The sequence below is a fragment of the Pimephales promelas genome, chromosome 7 (assembly GCF_988280905.1).
Source record: "Pimephales promelas chromosome 7, fPimPro1.hap1.1, whole genome shotgun sequence".
Lineage (NCBI taxonomy): Eukaryota > Metazoa > Chordata > Actinopteri > Cypriniformes > Leuciscidae > Pimephales > Pimephales promelas.
In genome coordinates, this window is record NC_142775.1 from 19,385,488 (window position 1) to 19,407,791 (window position 22,304).

A 22,304-nucleotide genomic window follows, 5' to 3' on the forward strand; every position below is an offset into this window, starting at 1 on the left:
TGTTTCTTTGTTGTTTGTTTTTTTCATAGGAGTCGAGATCCCATGTTCATATCTGGTCATATCAGACACATGTTCAGACATTATTGGCTTAATCATTTTATTTAGATATATGTACATCGCACAGAAACAGTATGGGGGGGGGGGGGGGGGATAAATTATCAAATAAAAAAAGAAAAACATCAAAACATATTTTTTCCAGTCTATGGTTAAAACATTGACAGTTAGGCCTAATGGTTAGCCAAATAATTTAACTTGTCCAAAGCAAAGAACATTTAATTCTTGCCTTATAGACATATAGAAAACATCTTTACAAATTAACTTACGATTATAATATAGATTTGCATTTTGTAATCTGTAATTACGCTCGTCTTCAGTTGTAACTTGTGTATATTTCGTCTTCTCATCTATTCCTTCCTTTCATTCCTTACACCATTCATTCTTTCTTGCAGTTTTCTTGTTCTCTCCCTTTCAGTGTCTGTCAGCTGAAATGGGTGGCAAGGAGGATCTCTTTAATAGCACAGAAAATGGAAAAACTCAAGTCAGAGTATGCATTAGCCTATGTATGCACGAATATGCATAAATAGCCAAAAATGCATCAGATAATGATTAATCATGCATACGTAAATTTCTATACATTTTAGTAATAATTTGCCGACCTGTGCGTTGTACAGCCGCGGATATCTCCCTATATTCTCCATGAGCTCAAGGTTTTTGAGCCACTGCTCGTGCCACACTTGAACGCTGTAACATGGCCTGCTTGTGGACAAACGCTGAAGGATACGCTGATTCTCTTTGGTGATGTGAAACAGCTCCCGCAGTCTTTTTTCTGAGCCAAGACTAAAACAGAAGCCACAAATTGCAATATTTAAATATGACTGAATATCATGTAAATTATTAAATATGTAATATTGTTGGAAATTTCATACCTTTTCTTCACATAGTCATTTCTGCAGTCAACTCCGCCGTTGGTCTGCATTATATGGGCCATTTTATCGAGAAGCATCTGATTTTCTCTTTCAATTCTCGAAACCCGTTCTTCTTCAAGCTGGATATGATAGATACGAGAAATATAGGCCTACATTACACGTATACTTAAAATAATCCTTGATAATTCTTTTTTGAGAGATTTTCTTTGATAATCGACGGAAATGTCGACATCTGGTGGTCATGAAACGATGTTGTTCAGTTGTCCTACCTGACTTTTCTTGAACTTGACAAGTAGATGGTTATAGGTTTTCGGGGGAGTAGTGTTGATAGTTGATTTTGCGGATTTAACCTTCAAACAATATGCATGCTAACATATGTTATACAAAGAAGCACTTGGTGTAATCTCAGTCAATTAAACATGTATTTTTTTGGCCATGTCATATCCCGTACAAAAATGTAGGCCCATTGTAGGCTACTTTGACAAATAACATGGTATCAACAGGTGTTTCAAATAACCAAAAACATTCCATATTATGGTACTTTGCCAAAAATAAACCAGCAATTTGCCATTTTACCTTGTTCCTGTGCATCTCATAGCAGTTTTTGTCCCATCTGTATTGCAGATATTTATTAACACAGGGCAAAACAGGTTGGTAAGCTTGATGTTGCATTTTAGTTTTTACTTCGCTGTAGCCTGAATCCAGCTGCACCAGAAACCACAATGAACAGAGATATGAGTTCAGTTTGAGTTTTGAGCTAGTCATGTGGTTGTTGCCATGGCAGCCATTCAGAAAGAAACAGCAGCTTAGTCTATGATACTCTCACTGTAAATGGGTCCCATTCATTCAGTTTGATGAACACTTATTTTCCTAAATGCATCCTAAATAGCTTTGCCTGCCTTTTGCCTCTTATCCAAACTTTCTTAAGAAGTTCAACCCAGCAGCACCATTAAGAGGCCACCCTCACCCATTTAAAGGATGGCCTACATAGTGTCCTTGTCCGATATTCAATATTCTGTGTCCTGCAGGGCTCTGTTGTTTTAGCAGAGCAGCATACATAAAAGCTGGAAGCCCTCTAATAAACTGTGAACCCAACAGAATTTAAGCAACCTTAATCATATGTAACCTTTTAAAAGAAGCACAGATATATGCGTGTGTCCATATGCGAGTAAAGGTTAATGTTATGTGATGTTTTTGTGTTTTCTATCCCAAGGACATTGAGTGTGGAGATTGTAGCTTTCATTGCGTTTGTGATTCATTTGACACGTAGCTCAAGAAGCGCACACAAACACACACACACACACACACACACACACACACACACACACACACACACACACACACACACACACACATATATCCCCAGTATTGTGTCGGTTTTAGATAACTTGAATTATTTGACGTTCTGCTGGTTTGTTTACCATAGTTGTATGAAGAGCAAGGATATTGGCCTTTTGCTTATGTTAATATAATGCCTTTATAGTAATAGTTTAAAACCTGACAACAGTTGCTTAGTTACTTTGATGTCTCTGTTGTGGTTCGTGCAAACGTAACCTCTATTAAACTGTACAGAGTATGTCACTCCAAACAGCAGTGATTATCTTCATATACTATAATGATTAAATGAGTGCAAATTATTCTCTTGACTTTTGGTTTGAATAGCAGTGAGTCATCTCTTGGCTTTTTCTTTAGAAACGTGTCATTTGTGCAGGTTTATGAACTGTTACAGTAGTGAGAGTGGTTTACATGCAGGGTGTGATGGTCTGAAGAGTGCAATATCACTTGCAGATGAACAGGAATCTCCATGCTTGAAAACAGAATTTAAATAGAATTCCATGTTGTAAAGTTTCATCGCATTATTATTACTGCTCGATATTACAGCTTCTCTGTTTAATTTCATAATTCATAATTCTATCAAACATTGGTTATCTGATGTATAGTTGTCACACTTCTTATTCCAGAGAAATTGAATGCCTGGCAGATTTGCCTCACTACATGTTTGGTCGGTTTCTTTCGATGACTTCTTTTATTATTAGCCCCTCATTCTCAACTGAGGTCTGAGTTATTGCCTTGAAAATTGCTTCATGAATTAATCACTGGCAATAAAATGTTACGTGTCTAATTTGTACCCTAGCTGAGTAATGACATACTACTGCTAGCAGGATTACAAGATGGCAACACTCAGGAGACAGTGACGCCTAGATAGGGCTCTTTCTATTTGGCATTTTGTTAAAAGGAATAGTTCTTTCAGAAATGAAAATTCTGTCATGATTTAGCCTACTTGTTGTTTCAAACCCGTATGACTGACTTTCTTCTGAGGAGATGTTGACAGTTTTCCGAAGGATGCATGAAGTTCACTTGTATGAATTAAGGTTTTTGATGAAAACATTCCAGGGTTTTCTCCATATGATGGACTTCAATGGGAACCAAACGGTTCAAGGTTCAAATGAGAGTTTCGGTGAAGCTTCAAAGGGCTTTAAACGACACCAGACGATGAATAAGGGTCTTATATAGCGAAACGATCAGCCATTTAAATAATAAATAAAAAAGTTTAAGTTTTGTAATGTTTAAGTTCACAAATGCTCGCCTTGCTCTGTTCTGTGATGAGCGTTCGTGACTCTCCTGTTCATCAAAATGAACAAATCTTTTTTCGAGTCATGACACAAAAAGTCCTAAAAAGATCCTTATTCATCGTCTGGTGTCGTTTAAAGCCCTTTGAAGTTGCACTGAAACTCTCATTTGGACCTTGAACCGTTTGGATCCCATTGAAGTCCATAGAAAATCCTGGAATGTTTTCATCAAAAATCTTTCTTTCAAAAATTTTCAAAAACCTCAAAAATGTATTTTCGACTGAAGAAAGAAAGACGTGGACATCTTGGATGACATGGGGGTGAGTAAATTATCAGCAAAAGTTTTTCTAAAAGTAAACTACTCCTTTACGTTCTTCTTTCCAGCCTGGTCTCAGCTTCAGATATAATTGAAGTGTGTCAGTTTTGTTTTTGCCAGGACACATTTGAAAATGTTCAGTCTTTCCCTTTCTCTCCATTTATAACCAATACAGACAAACGTCTTGCTTTATTTTACTCCGTTACACATATTGTTACTATGGCAGCTTATCACATATCACATGAGATGAGATTTATCATGTTTTTTTTTTTTTTCAGGTTCCAAACAGGCAAATTGACCTGCATTGTAATGAATAATAATTAAAGAAAAGATTAATGCAGGGCATATGGGACAGAACTATGCAAAATATGCTTCCTTAACCCCAAAGCAGAGACTGAATTGAATTGTGAATTGAATCGAATTGCGATTTATCAGACAGTAACAAAGAGCCTTTCTCTGTAATGTGCACACTTTGTAAAATTTGGCAGTGGTTAGAAATTTTCTGCCTAATTTATTGTCTGCCAGGTGAAAACGGCAAGTTTCTCTTGAGGCTGCCCCGTTGACAAGAAAAATCTCAAATGAGTTCTGATTAATGTCTCAGTTGCTTCTCTCAGAAAGCAATGAGGCTGAAAGTAAATGGAAACTTATGCTTAAGTTTTTTTTTTTCTCTCCAGCACAATAGACTTTAATAATTATATACTCCAAGAGGACAATAATGTCTCAAATTGTGCTCATATTTGCCAAGCAACAAAAATCATCAATCAAAAGTCAGACATTTCCGTTTGAAATCAAACATTTCATTCAGCTCTTCCATGACCAAACTACTGTATATGAGCTTCATGAATGTTCTATAATTGGCTTGTTTTTGTTTGATTTCTTCAGAAGAAAAATCTGAAACTAAGTTAAGTTAATGTTTAAATTAAATATGACTGAGAGCTCCTTTAAATCTCTGAAGCTGGATGACAGAGCAACATTTTGAATTTGCTCTTAGGATATGGCCTGTTTTAGTGTAAGGCTGTTAAATTGGAAGACATAAAAGCAAGCTTTCTCTGCATTCCATCATTACCATGTCCTGATGTAATATTAATGATGAAGAACATATTATGCTTGCCATAATTAAAAACTCCCAATTTGAGCCTGATTAGGATGAATCATCTTTTCTGGTGACGTGACCTGGAAAGGATGCGGCCTTCTTTTTGCCTGACATGCATTAGTTGCTTTCCTTCGTTATCCATGTCTTGAGAATCTGTATCCAAAGGAACGAAAGCTTGAAAAAGTCTCAACGGTGGCGATGTTCCAGTAAATTAGCTCCAGGGAAACTCAAAAGGGAGCGGGTAAAGCCAGGCGTCATTAGCAGAAAGCCTGTTTGGTAAGCTCCTTTCCCTAAAGATGATGCCCATGTGCAAAAATTCCCTCTTGCGCAAATGGACCTGTTGGTGTCTAATTATCAAGCGGTCTTGTATGATCTATTCCTAGTCTTCTGCGAACTTCAAGTACCAAATGAACATCATGCTGCAGGAACATATGCTATAATGATGCCTAATAGTGGCATGATACAGCAAATTGCCCTTATACTGTTACGTTGCTGTATAAGCCAGCAGCATAGGGACTTGTAAAGTACATTCTTTTGTGAAGGACTTATCAGTAATTATTTCCACTCATCGTCTCATAATGTGAGGAAGTAAAGAAAAAAACAGTCAATGCTTGTTATTTGATTTTTTTTTTTTAATTTATGCCTGAATTTGCTACAGATATCATGGAAGTTGGAAGCGTTGCCTTATACAAAAAGCCGTTGTTCCCTGTTGTTTTGCTGGGGAGCACTGTAGTCTCTACTGAAAATGAAGAGCCAGACGTGCTCCTTTAGGAGCCTGTGAGATCGGTGTTTTTCTCTCACTGTGATGGAAAGTGATCAAGGCAACACGTCTCAGGAGGGGTAACAACGTCTAGTGATGGTCACATCCTCAACAGGGTCTCTCGCTGCTGAGGAGACATGTTTGGGAAGTGTGCTCTTATTAAGAGTGTAACTGAAAACTCTCTGTCGTCTGATGCACAGTATTTGTGGGTGTTTGTGCCTAAAGTATCTGTGCCAGCTGCTGTTTATATGCGCATATCAATAATGCAGCAGAGGACACCTTGAATAATATCTATGTTTTTTTTTTAATTTATCCTAATCTCTAGGGCAAGCATCAATTATACTTACGGAAGTATGAAACTTTGGCATGTAAATTATCTCTCACTTTTGTGCAATCTATTGTAATATCGAGACTTGGGAGTGGATTTTTCTTTTTCTTTTTAAATTTAGGCCAGGAACCACTATAATATAAATTGTGACAGCAACACCCAATAGCAACTCTTTTTTTTTTTTTTAAGTTACAAATTTTCATTTGTGGTGGACAAATTTAGAGGGGCATAATGTTATTTCCAGAGTGTGACAAATTTTGAGTGTTAAAAGAAACAAATAGCAGTAGATTGTTTGCCAGGAGCAATGGTTAAAGTTATATTAATATATTATACATATAATATTCAAGAATGTTTAGTCTGAATTAAGTATTCCAGACAGACAGCCATGCAACTTCAGCAGCGAAAATATCAAATTATTGCACATTTAAAAAAAAAAAAAATAGCAGAGATGGTCTTAAAGTGAGTTCAGATATATTTATTTGAACACTGTAAAAAATATTGTTAGTTTAACTTAAAAAAAATTAAGTAACCTGGTTTCCTTAAAATGTTAAGTTCATTGAAATGAAAAAATTGAGTTAATCCAATGAAGGAGATTGATTTAATCATCAGAAACTCAAAATATTATGTTATCTGAACTACGTAAATTATTTAAGTTGATTTGACAAAAGAAAAAATGCTGTGATTACAAATCATGAATATATATATATATATATATATTTTTTTTACAGTGAATTTTACTCTCTTAAAAAATACCAACCCATGTTTGGGTCAAATACAGACAAACAAACCGAACCAATTTGTTGATATTGGACCCAAAATGCGTTAACACAACCCAGCATTGTTAGTTTTTATAAGTGAGTTATATGTGGTTTGCCATATGCATACATATGCATCTTAATATGTTTGCATATTACATACAGTATGCAAATACATATGCATGTATTTGCATATGTTTTTTACATAATGCATCAATATGTTTTTATTTTTTACACATGCATCTTAATATGTTTTTCACAAACTGAAAACATCAGCAAAGCAGCAGAGAATTATTTGAGGACTGTTTCCAAGTTGAGTGATGGAACATGTTGCTCCTTTCAGCTTGTGCTGGTTAGGATACTCCCCGAGAGATGATTATCATGAGCATGAGACTGTATTGTGTTTTAGCATCATAAAAGTACTGCATGGGGAAATATCCATAGGCATGGTCAAAGAACTATGTCAAGTCATCCGATGGAAGGGGAAAATGTGCATCAGCAGCTCTGGGACATTAAAGACGATATGCCCACTATATCCATTTCGGCTCAATCATACTGTGCTTTTAAAGCCAAACTGACAGTAAAAGGTCTAACTTGCCCATAGGCTCTACCAAGGGAGATTTTTTTTTAAAAAACGTTTTATGTTAGGTTATTAACAATCCTTCATCCCTATATGCAACCTTGATATTCAGGTAACCTGGACCAAATGCATTGCCAAAAGAACAGGAAATCTGCTTTTGGATGGGCTGACTAATTCAATCAGGGTTTTGTGCTGTAAAGTTACATTTCATTCTCCATATGAAACATTGCGCTCATGCAGAATTGGTCCAGATAGAGACTTTTAACATGCACGAGAGAAGCACAAATTGATATGAACACAGACAGAACCAAACCCAAAGACGATAAAAGCAGGCATATGCCAGCACTGAAGTCAATGTCATTCTGATAAAACATCTCTAAATGACTGTTTGAAGAGGTGCTGCTTCACATGTGTGTGGGTTTAGTCAGGTTCCGTACTCTTGCCCTGTTAGTCATACTGTGGAGGCACTTGCACTTTATTTGCCTTTATGAAAATGAACAAAACTACTTTTAAGATATTTTCACCTAGGCTAGTATAAAGGTGATTTTGTAAACACGGTCAACAAACTTTTTTTTTTATTCTCAGAAATGCCTGGGTCAGCCTTTTCCTTATTTGTAGAAAAGCGGTTTTACATGGACAGTCACGTAGTACTGGATTTGTATTTTATTTTTTTGCTAGGCTAGGAAGGTCAAGGCCTGATAAATGCAGTCACCCAGGGTCCCGACATGCCCAGCATTCATTCAAGTGAATGTTGTGCTAGTAATTAGTAAATAGGACAGAAGGGACAGACTGGAGGGTTTAGGCAGAGAGAATATTCGGACACTGTGCTCATCACATACGATTCATATTAAAGCTTAATTTGATTCCCATGCGCCTTTTTTCATTGAAAGGGGAAGTTTTGGTACAAGTGGGAGTTTAAGTAAAAAACAAAAAATGTATCCCGCTTACATAACTCATAACTGGGGTTATGAGTTATGTAAGGGATAAAATGCATTCAGAAAATTATTTAAAAATGTTGGAGGACTCTACATTATCTCTTTTATTACATGGATACTTAATACTTTCAATCAATAAAACTTTCATTATTTTATTTTTATGAGAAAAAAGATGTGAAACACCAAACTAGCACAGTGTAATTGATTGATTGCCAGGGACAATATTCAACCTCAAAGGACCAATTGGATTGAACATTGAAGTCTTCCAGAGAGCCATGTAATAAATTGTTTTAGACTTCAATTTATGCATGTTCATTTTTTTTGCATTTTTCACATATCAGAGATGGTTTGAGAAGTTGATTTTAATTGATTTTAATTTTTTTTTTACAGTTTAAATGATTGATGCAGTACACCAATAATAACACATCTTCATCCTCCAGCATGAGCAATTTACAGCATAATCAAAAAGAAGTTTAATAATGATGCCTGACAAAATTGTCAGAGGATCTTCCCTCGGGTGCAATGATGTTTTACATATCATGAAACAGATCAATACTAGGTCTGGCAGTGGGAGCAGAGAAAACCTCAGTGCTGCATTATCCCTTACACAAACAGTCTCTGCAGACACTTATCTGCAAAATCAGGTCATAATGTCGTTTTTCTAAAGTGCTGGTACCAAACTTCCTGTGTCACATAGATGTCACGCTTGGTTCAAACAGTGACAGAGTACTATAGTGTTCAAATTTGATGCACTTTGCTCATCTTTTAAGGATTTACGACAATGTGTTGTTGCTTTAATCAGGGAAGTGCCCCTTGCTTGGATGACTCATTGGGGTTTTGTGATCATCTTGTAGTGGGAATGATTGGGCTGTGTCAGACTTTCTGTGGGGAATTTAGTCAAGAAACATTGAGCCTCAAAGGAGCCCACTTCCCTGAAGACTAGACATCACAGAAGAGTGGCAAGTCTTGGGCTGAACAAAAGTAGGTCGTTAAAGTAGATTAATGCAGAAAATCAAAGCGTGGAGCTTCCTGTTAATTGAACACTGCTCGTTTGTTTTTCTTCAAGGAAAACAATTATACGAAAGATAGCATTATCAAAATTATAAGGAACCTGTTATGTAAGCAGGTTATATAAAGACATATCTTGTAACATGGTTTAATGCCTTTAGAAGATGCACTTATATCATCAATGGAAAGTTTACTAGATTGTTAATTGGAATCGTTTTTTGGTGTGTCCCATAATGAACCAATATTGCTCGTCAGATGCAAGCGATAGGCAAACGGTGTATGCACCTTTTTATGTCTGCCTATATCTTTTCATTTTTTATAGGCTATACAACACACAAGATTATGACAACAAAGAGCAAACTGGAGATTTGTTTAGATTAAAACTTTGATTGATTGATTTCTACATTGTACAATTTTTTACAAATATGGGCACAACCTATAGGGGCTAGTTGTAACACACATGGTTTAAAAATACACACGCCTGCATATCAACAATAGAGAAATAGTTGCACCAAAATGCAAAAGTAAATTTCTTACTTCATTTCAAGTTCATTTTTAATCTCTGTTTTTTGTGTTTACTTTAAATGAGGATAGATCTGATATTATTTTAATCTTATATCTATTATTTAACAGTTAAGATAGTACTTCAATGCTGATATATCCAGCAGATGACAGGGTTTAAATCCCAGTTGCGCAGGTGGGGCATGTTGTAACTCTGCATACAATGTAGAACTGCTACATAAATTCTATTGAGAAACCATGAGGAAAAATAATGAATGAAAAAAAAAAATGAATAAAGACTGAAAGTCAATGTTATGTTTTGAACTAAGCTGTATAGCTGTTTTTTTTTTGCTGTGTTTATTGTCAAATTAAAATATATATATATATATTTTTTAATTATTAAAAAGCTGCATTATTTTATATGAAAAAGTTAATACTTGTATTTTATTTACAAAATATTTCAGTTTGTTTTATTTATTTATTTATTAGATCAGACAACATTTTAAGCTGTCATATCATGTTACAATGTGCTCCTCATGGGGCATATTGTCACATTTCACTTCCAATCTTTCAGGGTAAATCAAGAAAAAAGTATACATTGTATTAATGAAACAACCACATAATTGTACTAGACATTTGTGATATCAAAGTGGCAAAAAATACGCCTAAATATAGCCAACTCCGAATCCCAAGTGCATGTATACTAACTGACAGTGTTGTGCCCTACTCTACTTAAACTACGAAAACATAACAGTAGTTTAGGCAAATATTCATTTTATTGCAAAAGAGTGAAAGGTAAAACACTTTTGAGTGCTTCAAAAACAAACACTCAAACAGGTTGTTTGAGTGAAACAAAGCCATTCAAACCGATTCAGTTTGTAAATCATTGTAGGCTAAAAAAATTCAGAGGGACCTTCTGTAAACTGTAAGCCAGTGGTTTTCTTTTTCATTTCATCAAGCAGATTTGAACGTGACTGCATGGGGAAAACAAACAAACAGAGTCTCTTTTATGGTAGAATTTGGCTAGCTTTTGCAAAACATTACTGAATACAGATACCACAACATCGTAATTTAAACACCGAAACCATACGTACATTAATTGAACTTCAGAAGAATGAAAACTGAAATGAGGAAGACTTTCTGAGTGGTGATTCAAACGAACCGCTCCACCGAAACGAGTAGTTCGAACGAACCGATTCGCTACAACGCATCGGATTTCCCAACGCTACTCTATGCCGAAATGCCGAAAGCGTCAGTGATATGCCAGAGTCCAAACCACGTGTTTTACGTAATGGAAAGGCAATCTTTCAATTCAACCCCTCCTCCTTCTCGTCTATATCCAACACAGATCCAAGGCAAAGAGGAATACGTGCGAGATACTTTTCAGGAGGCAACTGGATCTGTAATGCACAGGTGAAACATCAAGCCGCACTCCAACCGCATCCTCAGCATCAGGATCAGTGCAGTGCTTTCACATTGATGAAAGCTCATGGATATTACTGACCAGCAGCAGCAGCAGCAACAACAGCAACAGCAGCAACAGCAGCAGCAGGTTTTAGGAAGACTTCCCTGAGAAACACTGAGCTGATGCTGGAAATGTGCGCTTTGCTCGGAGGTATCGCTGCTTTTAAATGGGATGCATCCCCTCCAGGCTTCTGATGCCGTGCACATCCATCCACCCTTCATCTGAGTGATGAACTAATAGGGAACGCAAAGATCCGCCGTGTCTTTCACGTTAGTTTCTAACGGGCTGCACGTTCCCCCTCTGCAGCACATGCAATTTATAGAGTATCTATTTTTATGACCGACAAACCTTTATTACTAAGAAGAATACCTTTGTTTTGCCTGCTCTAAAGAGAATATTTTACCTCGTGCATGAAGACGCTTGGATAGTAATACCTATTTTTCTATGTTACTACTGGAAAACTGAGCATCCCATTGTGTTCTTATTATTATGCAACCGCAGGGATCTGTTCTTTATCAGGGTGTCTAAGCTGTTGGATCGCTCCTCGCCCAAATCAATGTGGTTTCTTTGGAACATTTTCAGCAAAGGAACGCATATGCTGCAGTGTCTTTGTGGCAAGAGTCTTAAGAAGAACAAGAACCCAAGTGGTAAGAGCCATTGCGTCTTCTTCTTCCCCTCTATGTGTGCTGATCTGCAGTCAAATTTGTGCAGCAAGTCAGGGAATGCAGGCAAAGCTGAGGATAACTTGAGCTCTAGTGGTGAGACCAATCACAGATATCACAGCCGAAGGCTTTAACATTCAACTTTTTTCAACTAAATCCCACAGGTATGTAGTGTTAAGACAGCTTGAGCAGTCTTACCTGGGCCGTACGTGGGAAGCACATTTTAGGTTGGGGGTTCATTTCAGGGATGCTGCAGCATCCTTCTCAGTCCTGCATCACTTAAAGTGATGCTGCTCTCTGGCATTCGTGTGCAGCATTTATTCTTAGGTGATTATGTGCATGGTGTCATTTGTCTCTTTCCATTAATCTGCTCATTAAGAGATCACTAGCTTGCAGTTTATTCCGGTCAAAGCATGTACAGCTATCCTGTTGTTCCACACAAATTTCCCCAAAAACAAATCACAACAAGGCGGTCCGCAGGGCACACTTGCGCAGTTTTATTTTAACAAAGCTGTTGACAAATATGGACACAAAGGAAAACTGTGCAGAGCGTGCAGTCCTAAGTTAATGTTGACACCTTCTTTCCTAGACGTTGACACTGCAGCGTAGTAGATCATAGCAGTTTCCCCATGCTGACATGACACATTTGTTTAATGGACGGGATGTCATTCTTGACAATGTATTTGCCTTTATTTTAATACTGTACCACTACCACTTCATTTGATGTTCCAGAAGGATTTGATGATGCTTATCTGACTTTATGCATACATACATTTGATGTCTACAAACTTTTAAGAACAATTTTGGGCTTTTTGACAGAATGGACCTGTAACATGTTGCGTATCTAAGTATACGTATATAATAATACAATAAATATAATATATACAATATAAACCTATTATATATAATATAAACCTATAAATATGTGAAAACACTCAAGTATCTCACTAATGCCATAGACGTTTAATGGTTATTAAGCAATAAATATAATATATACAATATAAACCTATAATAAATACAATATAAACCTATAAATATGTGAAGAAACTCAAATATCGCACTTAAATGCTATAGACATTTTAATGGTTATTAAGCAAGAGCACATTGTTTTTGGGCAAATCTCTTTTTAAATGGATAGTTGTGACTGTAAAATATTTTTTAGTTTAATCATAGCCAGCAGTGATTGTCTCTATCTAGCCGAAATGTCCAGTGTGATGCATTCATAGTCAAATGAATCCATCATTTGTTTTACTCTGTCAGTGATTAGAAGTAGGAAAGCGTGAGTTTTTTGATTAGTTTACCATGGCTATTACGGTCTTCTTAGCTGCAAAAGATTAATACTCTCTTTATAATGCTGCTGGTTATAGTCTATGACACAGGCTGTATTTTTAGAAGCACCACATGCAGCAGGGGCCGCATGAAATATAATCACTTTAGTTTAGTTCTGTTGTATTGAACATCTCAGTTCTATCACTTCACACCTACTTAAATGCAACACTCCCTTGGACCTGGTTCTTTTTTTAATTTTTTTGGGGGGAGAAGTCACAGGCAACGTTTTCCATAAGAGTGATTTCAATGGCTGTCTTCTGTTCCAGCAGATGGCACTTTCTGATAGCCTTGTGTTGGCTAATGTTTTCCTGGCAGGGACAAAGTCTTGCACTTGGCAATGGGGATTGCAATGAAGGTTTGTGTTTGCTGATGCCGTAGGACCAAGGTAAACACAGTTGGTTGTCAACCTGCTGGAATCTGCGTGGCGTGACAGAACTTTCTCCCTCTGGATGCAAGTGAATAAGGGCCACTTACAGTATAACCTTTCATTCTTGAGGTATAACAATCCATATAATGGCTGTAGCTTGTTTTTTTTATAAAAAGACTCATAGGACTCTTTTTCACATAGACAATCTGTTCTCAGATGGCATTTATTTATAGAATAGTTTGTCATAACACTGTTAGATCAGTCTTCTGTGCAGAATTGGCAGACTGGATCATGCTGCAGCCTGCAACTTTAAAAAATATTGCAAATATAAAAACAAAACAAAACAAAGAACACACACACAGACACACACAGTCCATTCAGGCTGTACCAAGTAGACTGTTTAAAGCATACTATAGTTCACCCAAAATATTCGGTGAAACTCTACAGATATTTTATAGAAGAAACTATTTTTGTCCATATCTGACTTTAACTGTATGAGCACTGACACATTTAGCAGAATATCTTCTTTTGTGTTCCACAGAAGAAACGTTTGGAATGACATAAGGGGGAGTAAATGATTAGTAAACGTTCATTTTTGGGTGAACTATCCCTTTAAGGGCATCCATTAGCTATATATATATATATATATATATATATATATATATTAGGGGTGTAACAATATATCATGCCACAATATATCGCAATACAAAAATGCAACAATACGTGTCGTGGATAGTAATATATCGTGGTCCCCCAAAATAAAAATGACTGTGAGAAAAAGTTTTAGTGTCAGTACTACATTAAACTACTATACATAATATTGATTATAATGTATAATAATGCAATGTTGGTCCTGATAATGCCAAATGTCTGATGTTGCCAGTAAAAGTGTCCTACTGTACATTATTTTAAATATATCTAAATATTCGAATATTCGCATATTCGTCTAAAATAATTCTGTTTTCAGCTTCACAATCATGAATATTCTGGTGTCATTTTAATCAACAGTACATTTTTTGTTAATATTTTACCATATGACTTGGAGTATCGCAATAATATCGTGAGTTCAGTATCATGATATGTATCGAATCGTGACACGAGGATCGTTACACCGCTAATATATATATATATACCCTTTTAACAGTAATTTGAATCTGCGGTGTTGACATTTTTCTGTGGTGCCATCTGTTGTTTGTTCACGTCACAACTACCAATTTCAGAAGCAAGACGGTTTGTCTTTGATTACGCAAGAATAACTTGCAGCAAAATTCCATCAAAGCTCCTTTTTTGTTAAAAAAAATTGACATCCAGGTCGTGAATTAAACAATATATGATACATTATCTGGCTTTTCCTCTAGTTTATAACTAAGTAGTCTGAGATAACAGTCCAGTTTTGTTCTTTTGATCAAAGATTTCCGAAACCCTGCTTAAAAGCTCAAATTGCTTGCTACTGCATCTGCTTATCCACTGTGGTCAAAACAGTGCCAGACTCCCAGTAATAGCTCATAATGGACATTTCATGTTTGTCAGTGCTGTTTCTTTCTCCATTTAAAATTTAAAACATGTGATCCATAGGGGAAACACAGGAGTTTGAAAAATATTATAAGCACTATCTCTTCCACACGGGGAATGAGTAAATATTTCGCTTTTAGGTAAAAAGTTAGCTTATCTTGTGCTCTATAATAGGCCTGAAGGTTTATAATGGAAAATGGTTCTTATCTAGTCTATGCAAAATTCGGCATTATGATTTTAAGGTGTTGTGTGTTGCTATGTAGTTGCTCTGGAGGATTTTTAGTATATTGCTATATCGTTACTTAGGTATTCTGGGTGGTTGCTATGGCATTGCATTATACAATAATGTAATGTAACAATATTGTACCATTGCATGGTACAATAGTCTCAATAGCATACACCCAAGTTTCTATGATACTCTGTTTCTTTTTCGTTTCTCAGTGCAACTCTACAGGATTTGTTGTTCATCCATTTTTTTTTAATAACCCAGGCAAAAAGTTATTTAGGTACACCTTTCAAAAGTTTGGGATTGGTAAGATTTTTAAATATTTTTAAATAAATGTCTCTTCACCAAGACTTAAAACAGTAATATTGTTAAACATAATTACTTATTTATTCCTGTGATGGCTAAGCTGAATTTTCAGTGTCACATGATCCTTCAGAAATCATTCTTATATGCTGATTTGGTGCTAAAATATTTTATTTTTAGCAGTGTTGAAATTATTTTTCTAGAAATCATGCTAGTTTTTTTTCAGGATTCTTTGGTGTATAAAACGTTCAAAAGAGCTGTGTATTTATATACATTAAAAATGTCTTCAGTCACTTTTGATAAATTGAATGTATCCTTACTGACTAAAAGTATTCAATCATATTGACCCCAAACTATTTAATGGTAGTGTATGGTTTGTATTACAGTATCTAATAATGTAATCGTCAAACTCTGTTTATTCATCAGTTTTAAGGAGAAAGTAATTTGTCTGTATTTGTCTAGGTGCACTGCACTCACAATGAAACAATCAAATGAATAAATATTACACCATTTTAACATTAATACTGAGTGACTGAAACTATCTTTGTCATAGAATACACTTGTATAACAAATTGCAGGTTGTACATTTCGTATTCTTCTTCAGTCAAAGAATTACATATTTTTTTGTGGTGTGTGTGCTTGTTTTTTAGCTTCCTATTTTATTTCCTTTGTGCTTTCCTCTCAACAGACTAACTACCTAACTACCTCTTACCTGTTCAGACGAGATTAAACAGTTCAGGGCCATTAACACCAACAGTGATTTACAGCAACAAAGTGACTAGAAGTCATTCATTTTCAATGACAGTTGGCGATTTGAGGCAACATATTTGACCACTGGCGGTGCACCAAAGTTGAGCAGAGTTCAACTTTATGCAAATGCACAGCTATATGATGTCATCTAGCAATGTGAGTGGACAATATGCAACAATTGTGTACTGTAGTCGTGCAAGAATACCTATTAACAAGCAAACAGTACAGCGACATGCTAACAATACTAACCTAACTACATAGTGTGACAGTAACTCAGCTGATTTCAAAATAGTTTGGTTTTATGTAATGTAGATGCTTTTTTCTGACTAGCATGACAAAATCATGCAATCACTTTTCATCACTGTGTATTGTACACAAGTGAGCTGTCAGAGGAAATAATCCACAACAATCTGAATGTTCTCCCTCGAAAGTGGTGTTGTGATGTCTGATTCATGTAAAATGAATGTAAAATGAATCAAGAAAATCAAGTTTTAATGTTGTTTATGTCAGTGTGGTGTTTTTAATATGCTTCAAGACAAGCCATGTGCAAATTCATGTCAACACCATTTACCCTTTAGCGTCAATATAACACGCACATAGCTTTATTCGGTTATGGGTAGGTTTAGGTCTGGGGTAGGGTTAGGGTTAGACCACTAGGAGGCGCCTTCTGGCCCATATATATCTGCGTCTCAAATTGCTGCTAAAGGGTGCCATGTGCGTTGGATGTAGATGAAATGTCTATGATATTACAATGTTATGATGAAATATGCCTTTCTCCACTGATGCTGTTCAAAAGCATTTCTAGGATGCTGATTTTCAGAAGGGAGTTTGTCTGACTCTGTGATGGTGAACAAAAACATGAGCTGCGTCTCAATTCACCTACTTATGATGTGCCCTAAAAGTATGTACTAATTTTGTGAAGAAATAGTACATACTTTTGAGTGTGTAGCAAAAGAGTAGGCAAGCTTTGGGACATACTACTACTTCGTCATCTTTAACGGACTGATCTGTCGTGTGCATCCTGTCACCTTAAAGGGATACTCCACTTTTTTTGGAAATAGGCTCATTTTACCACTTCCCCAGAGTTAAACAGTTGGGTTTCACCATTTTCGAATGTATTCAGCCGATTTTTTGATATTTAGAAGAATATCAGTAATCAGACAGTTTCTGGTTTCACTGACTTCCATAGTATATTTTTTTCCTACTATGGAAGTCAGTGAGACCAGAAACTGTCTGGTTGGAGTCTAAGTGGAGTATCCCTTTAAACTGTCCTGTCAATCATCTCGTCACAGTAAAAATCCTCCATTCAATCTAATTTAATTTCCTACAGTTTCGGAGAGAAATGTAGCAAGTTCATCTGCCAGCCAGTTACAATTTGAATATAATGATGCATTTAAAAGTGGCCTAAATGGCTAAACTATCTTTACAAATGTTCACAATGCTGATGCAGATGTAATAAAGTGTAGACAACATTGAATAAATAGATTTTCCTCAGGTTAGATACTAATAAATAATCACTCAAACCCCTTTATCTAAACCTGTCTACACAACCGCCAGACTCGCGCGTCCTCCATGTCTGTAGTTTTTTTTTTCTTTAAACACTTTTTACTCGTGTTTGTAGTTCTAATCGAACCCTCGTCCAACGCTTGTTTCCTGTCTGCCATTATTGGCCGAACTTGATTAATTCAGGTGTGTCTGATTATTGTTGCCGTGACTACTGAGGTCAGGCACACCTGGATTAATCAATTTGTCCAATAATGGCAGACAGGAAACAAGGAGCTGGCTTAAGTTCAGGAAGTAGTGCAGCTGTGCATAAAGCCAATTGACTACAGGGGGACTTTAAAGCTACACTGTGTGATTTTTAGCCCCATCTAGCGGTGAAAAGGTATATGACCATCCAATGAATATTAGTTTCTGTTCCTCTCAATTCCGATTTCGTTTTAACTCCTACGGTGGCCAATGTAGTCCAAGGTTAACATGGCTTCCAGTTCGACCTCGTCCATGAGTGTTAACTCAAACGTAAACGCGAAAGGCGAAGCTTGAATTAAAGGGTATGTCCCTCTTTAGCTAATGTACTTTCAAGATGGAGGGGCAACATGGCGACCGACATTAGAACCCATTACCCGTATGTATTTTCAATGGCATATTAAACACTCACGAGAATACTTTATTACTTGAACAAAGTAAATATACATTAATGCGCATATATATTTTTGAAAGAACTAAGTGTTTTTAGCTAAGAATAAACTAAAAGAGTTACACAGTGTAGCTTTAAGTGAATTGATCTGTTCATTTAAATCAAATGGTAAAATAAACTTTGAGTCCCCAATCTGCACAATTAATGGTAGTAGCTGCTTTACATAATTAATAAACTTGTAGCTTGCCAAGCTAAAGAAAGTTCCCTATAAACTCAGATCAGTTCAGTGAAATATGATGTAATAGGGACAGATCTGTAGCCATTTAGTTCAGTGAGGTTTTTTTTTTTGGTGGCAACACAGTATATTGAATATTTTAGACATGAGGTACTTAAAAGTGTCTGAAGTGTCATTAAGCAGGTCATGATAAGATGGAGAAGTGCCTCTAAATGAAGAATCACCCAGGAAACATTAAAGACAGTGAGAAAGTCATAATTGGTCAAGCACAGCTGGGTTTCTGCTCACACAACGAATCGTGTTCTCCTTTTATCACTTTCTCAAACAATTGACTCCTGTTTAAAGCATTTCTTTTACTATTGTTTTTAGCCATGTCAGCATTGCTTTTCCATTACTAGTGGTTTCCGCTATTTCGAATGTTTCGAAACATTCATCAGCAGCTTTCCCTCTCTGTTAGCGAATGTCACTCTTGCGCACTTTGCACTAACGGGTGACAAAGATCCTGTTGGGTTGTGCGATATCTGAATATTGCTGAAGTATCTGCTACATGAAATTCTCATGTTTGTGCAAAGGACATTATTGCTGTCAGAGTAGTTTAGGAAATGCACTATATTGCAAAACATTCTAATTAGAACAGCGCTGAAAAGAGATTTTTATTCAATCTCTTGTGTTTTTTTTGTCAAGTACGACAACAGCAGTTTAATTCCACTGTGTCATTGTAATGAAACTTTAGCTGTGGTTGTTGTACAACTAAAAGTCCTTCTTTTTTGAGCTATTAGCTAAAATAGCCCACAGTGTCTCAGTTGATGTAACCGACTGCTGCATTTGCAGCATGCTGCAGGGATAAAGACTTGTTCGTTGTCTTTGAAAGTGCTTCTTGCACTCAAAGCTGTGTTTGTGTGATGCCGATAATATTCATGGCCTGTCTCATGTGTCTTCCTGGTCTCATTAATGGAATAAACTTTACATATAGAGCAGTCCAATTAAAACAAGGACGGTCCGTAGCCCCTCTGCAACACATTAGACGCAGTAGACATTTACATAAAGCTGCCATCAAGTTGCTCCTGTGGTTCCATGCTGCAGCGCCACATGGCACAGTGAAGCAGGTAGAGTTTATAGCTCTTGGCCGGCTTCCCTGGAAGGTGGCATTAGCCTTGATACCCCCAGAGGACAAAGTAAGTGCTCTCTGTACTTGCATCCATCAGCGAGCGCTCATGGTTAAGCAACAGCCTGAATTGGTTTGTGTTCATCCGTGTGTGTGTGGGTCTGCCGTTAAAATGTAAATGCAACATGTGGGACCGTAACTTCATGTTGATTCAAATACCAAAGATAGTTTTTGTAATTTGTATTTATTTAATCAGTTTAAAGTTAAGACGGTGCAGATTAATAAACGCTTACGTAAATGTGCCGGTTTAGCTATCTTGGCTAATTTTCAACTGTAGCGGGCAATAATAACCGATAAAATACATTCAGACAATCAACAATACTTATACATTAAAACACATTAGCTCATAAAATACATAAAACAAGAACAACAGATCAAAACATGATTTCCTCTCTCTCTACAAATCTCTTTAAAATTTCAGATTTTAAAGCCACAGTTTTAGTTTATTTTATAGCTAAAAACACTTAGTTCTTTCAAAAATATATGTGCTCATTAATGTATATTTACTTTGTTCAAGTAATAAAGTATTCTCGTAAGTGTTTAATATGCCATTGAAAATACATACGGGTAATGGGTTCTAATGTCGGTCGCCATGTTGCCCCTCCATCTTGAAAGTACATTAGCCAAAGAGGGACATACCCATTTATTCAAGCTTCGCCTTTCGTGTTCACGTTTGAGTTAACAACCATGGATGAGGTCGAACTGGAAGCCATGTTAATCTTTGACTACATTGGCCACCGTAGGAGTTAAAACAAAATCGGAATTGAGAGGAACAGAAACTAATATTCACTAGATGATCATATACATTTTCACCGCTAGATGGCTGTAAAAATCACACAGTGTAGCTTTAATATTCTTTTAGCAGGATTATTATAGTTAACTAAAACCATAAAAAAAAACATTTTAAATTTTAATAAAATAAAATATAAAACTAATTTCTATGTTAAAAAAACTATATTGACATATTTAAGAGAAATATAATAAAAATGGCAAAGACAACAAAATTACTATAATAATACTATAATAGCTTTTATAATACATTTTACTGATATTAAAATGGAAAAGAAAACAATCGAATTCAAAATATTTTATTAAAACTATTATAGTAACTCAATGACACTATGGTAACGCTGATTAACAGTGAATTTATGAAGATCTGAAGTCTCAAAAAGCTGTTTACAGCATACAAAAAAATCCACACAAATTGTACTTTTACAAGTGTACTGTTTTACATTGCAAATAGCTCTTGGGTATTTTATGAAAATATTTACTTTATAAAGACATGATTTAGTAAGGCTGTAATTCAGATTACATTAATGTTTATACTGCAGTTAGTGTTATGAATGTTTCCAGGTGACATAAATCTGTGATGTACTTTTATTGAGTGCTTTTATTGAATGCATTCGATTTGCTGTTACTTTTCATTATACTAATAATATTTTCCCTTTAACTTTTAAGCTATCCAATTTACTTCATCAGCAGGTATTGCTCTAAAATATAATATCATTTCAAGGACAAATTATCTGTGAAAGATGCTCCTATATTCTCTCTGCTGAGATGTGATGCATTTGTATCATATATAGTGGGAATAAATCATCTGCACTGCATGCGCATATAACCATGTATCGGAACTGAGCCAATAACAAAGGTGTGCGCAAGCTTTTTTTTTTTAATGTTTTTTTTTTCCCATGTTGTCAGAGATCCCCACTGATTAAAGTGGATCATTCTCACATGGCTTGTAACAGCATGTTTCAGACTGCCTCAATAAATCATGTAGCAATTTGGAGGGTCCCAGGTTCCCAGTACTAGTGTTTCCGTAGTCTCCCATGTTCTGGACTACTGTAGTTGGATGGGGAATTATAGTTGAACCTATCTCTGTTTTACAACACATCTCAGCACTATCTCACAAGCTCTGGAGTCCAGGTCACGTGAGCTATGTCATTATCTGGTACAGTGAACTGATTTTTGTGCACACCAAGCTTCTTCATGCTCCAGGACACAGATTCATACATGGCAATATAGGCTTTCGCTGAGAGGAAACAGATCACACTTTATGGTTGAGAATCAAATTAGAATGAATGATATGAGCAAGAAATGTTTTTGTCAGAAAATGTTGTTGCTCCGCTTTGGATCGGAGATATTGCAGCAAGCAGGATTGTGCACCGTTCAGAAATGAATTGAATGAATGAAATGAAAAAGAAAGGAGAACTGTAAATCAAATTTAAATTAGAATTAAAATGGAATAAAATTGATGATTAAAAATAATAACAATTTCATAATATAAATAATAAATTATATAGTATAACTATAACTATACACACACACACACAATTTGTTTTAAGATATAAAGTTAATCTTTAAAAACACTAATTTAATAATAA

The 22,304-nt window shown here is 35.9% G+C and overlaps 2 protein-coding genes across 3 annotated transcripts in view; one reads left to right on the forward strand and one right to left on the reverse strand.

The window, feature by feature from the left end:
* Nucleotides 1–189: 189 nt before the first annotated feature.
* Nucleotides 190–1,713, reverse strand: cfap97d2 (CFAP97 domain containing 2). 2 transcript variants are annotated; one of them, XM_039655969.2, is made up of 5 exons: nt 1,503–1,701; nt 1,196–1,276; nt 927–1,045; nt 657–837; nt 190–507 (listed from the first exon to the last, which is right to left on the reverse strand). In XM_039655969.2, exons 1-5 carry the CDS (start codon nt 1,689–1,691, stop codon nt 469–471), a joined length of 609 nt encoding a protein of 202 aa, XP_039511903.2. In that variant the 5' UTR covers nt 1,692–1,701; the 3' UTR covers nt 190–468. The 2 variants fall into 2 exon arrangements, with proteins under 2 accessions (XP_039511903.2, XP_039511902.2); XM_039655968.2 differs by having other exon boundaries at nt 288–482; nt 1,503–1,713.
* Nucleotides 1,714–11,706: 9,993 nt separating this feature from the next.
* fgf14 (fibroblast growth factor 14) overlaps nt 11,707–22,304 on the forward strand; it is a 148,628-nt gene continuing 138,030 nt past the window's right edge. Inside the window, exon 1 of the mRNA XM_039655476.2 lies at nt 11,707–11,884. Within this exon, the coding sequence (XP_039511410.1) occupies nt 11,794–11,884 (91 nt within the window). The 5' untranslated portion in view covers nt 11,707–11,793. The remainder of the gene's footprint in view (nt 11,885–22,304) is intronic.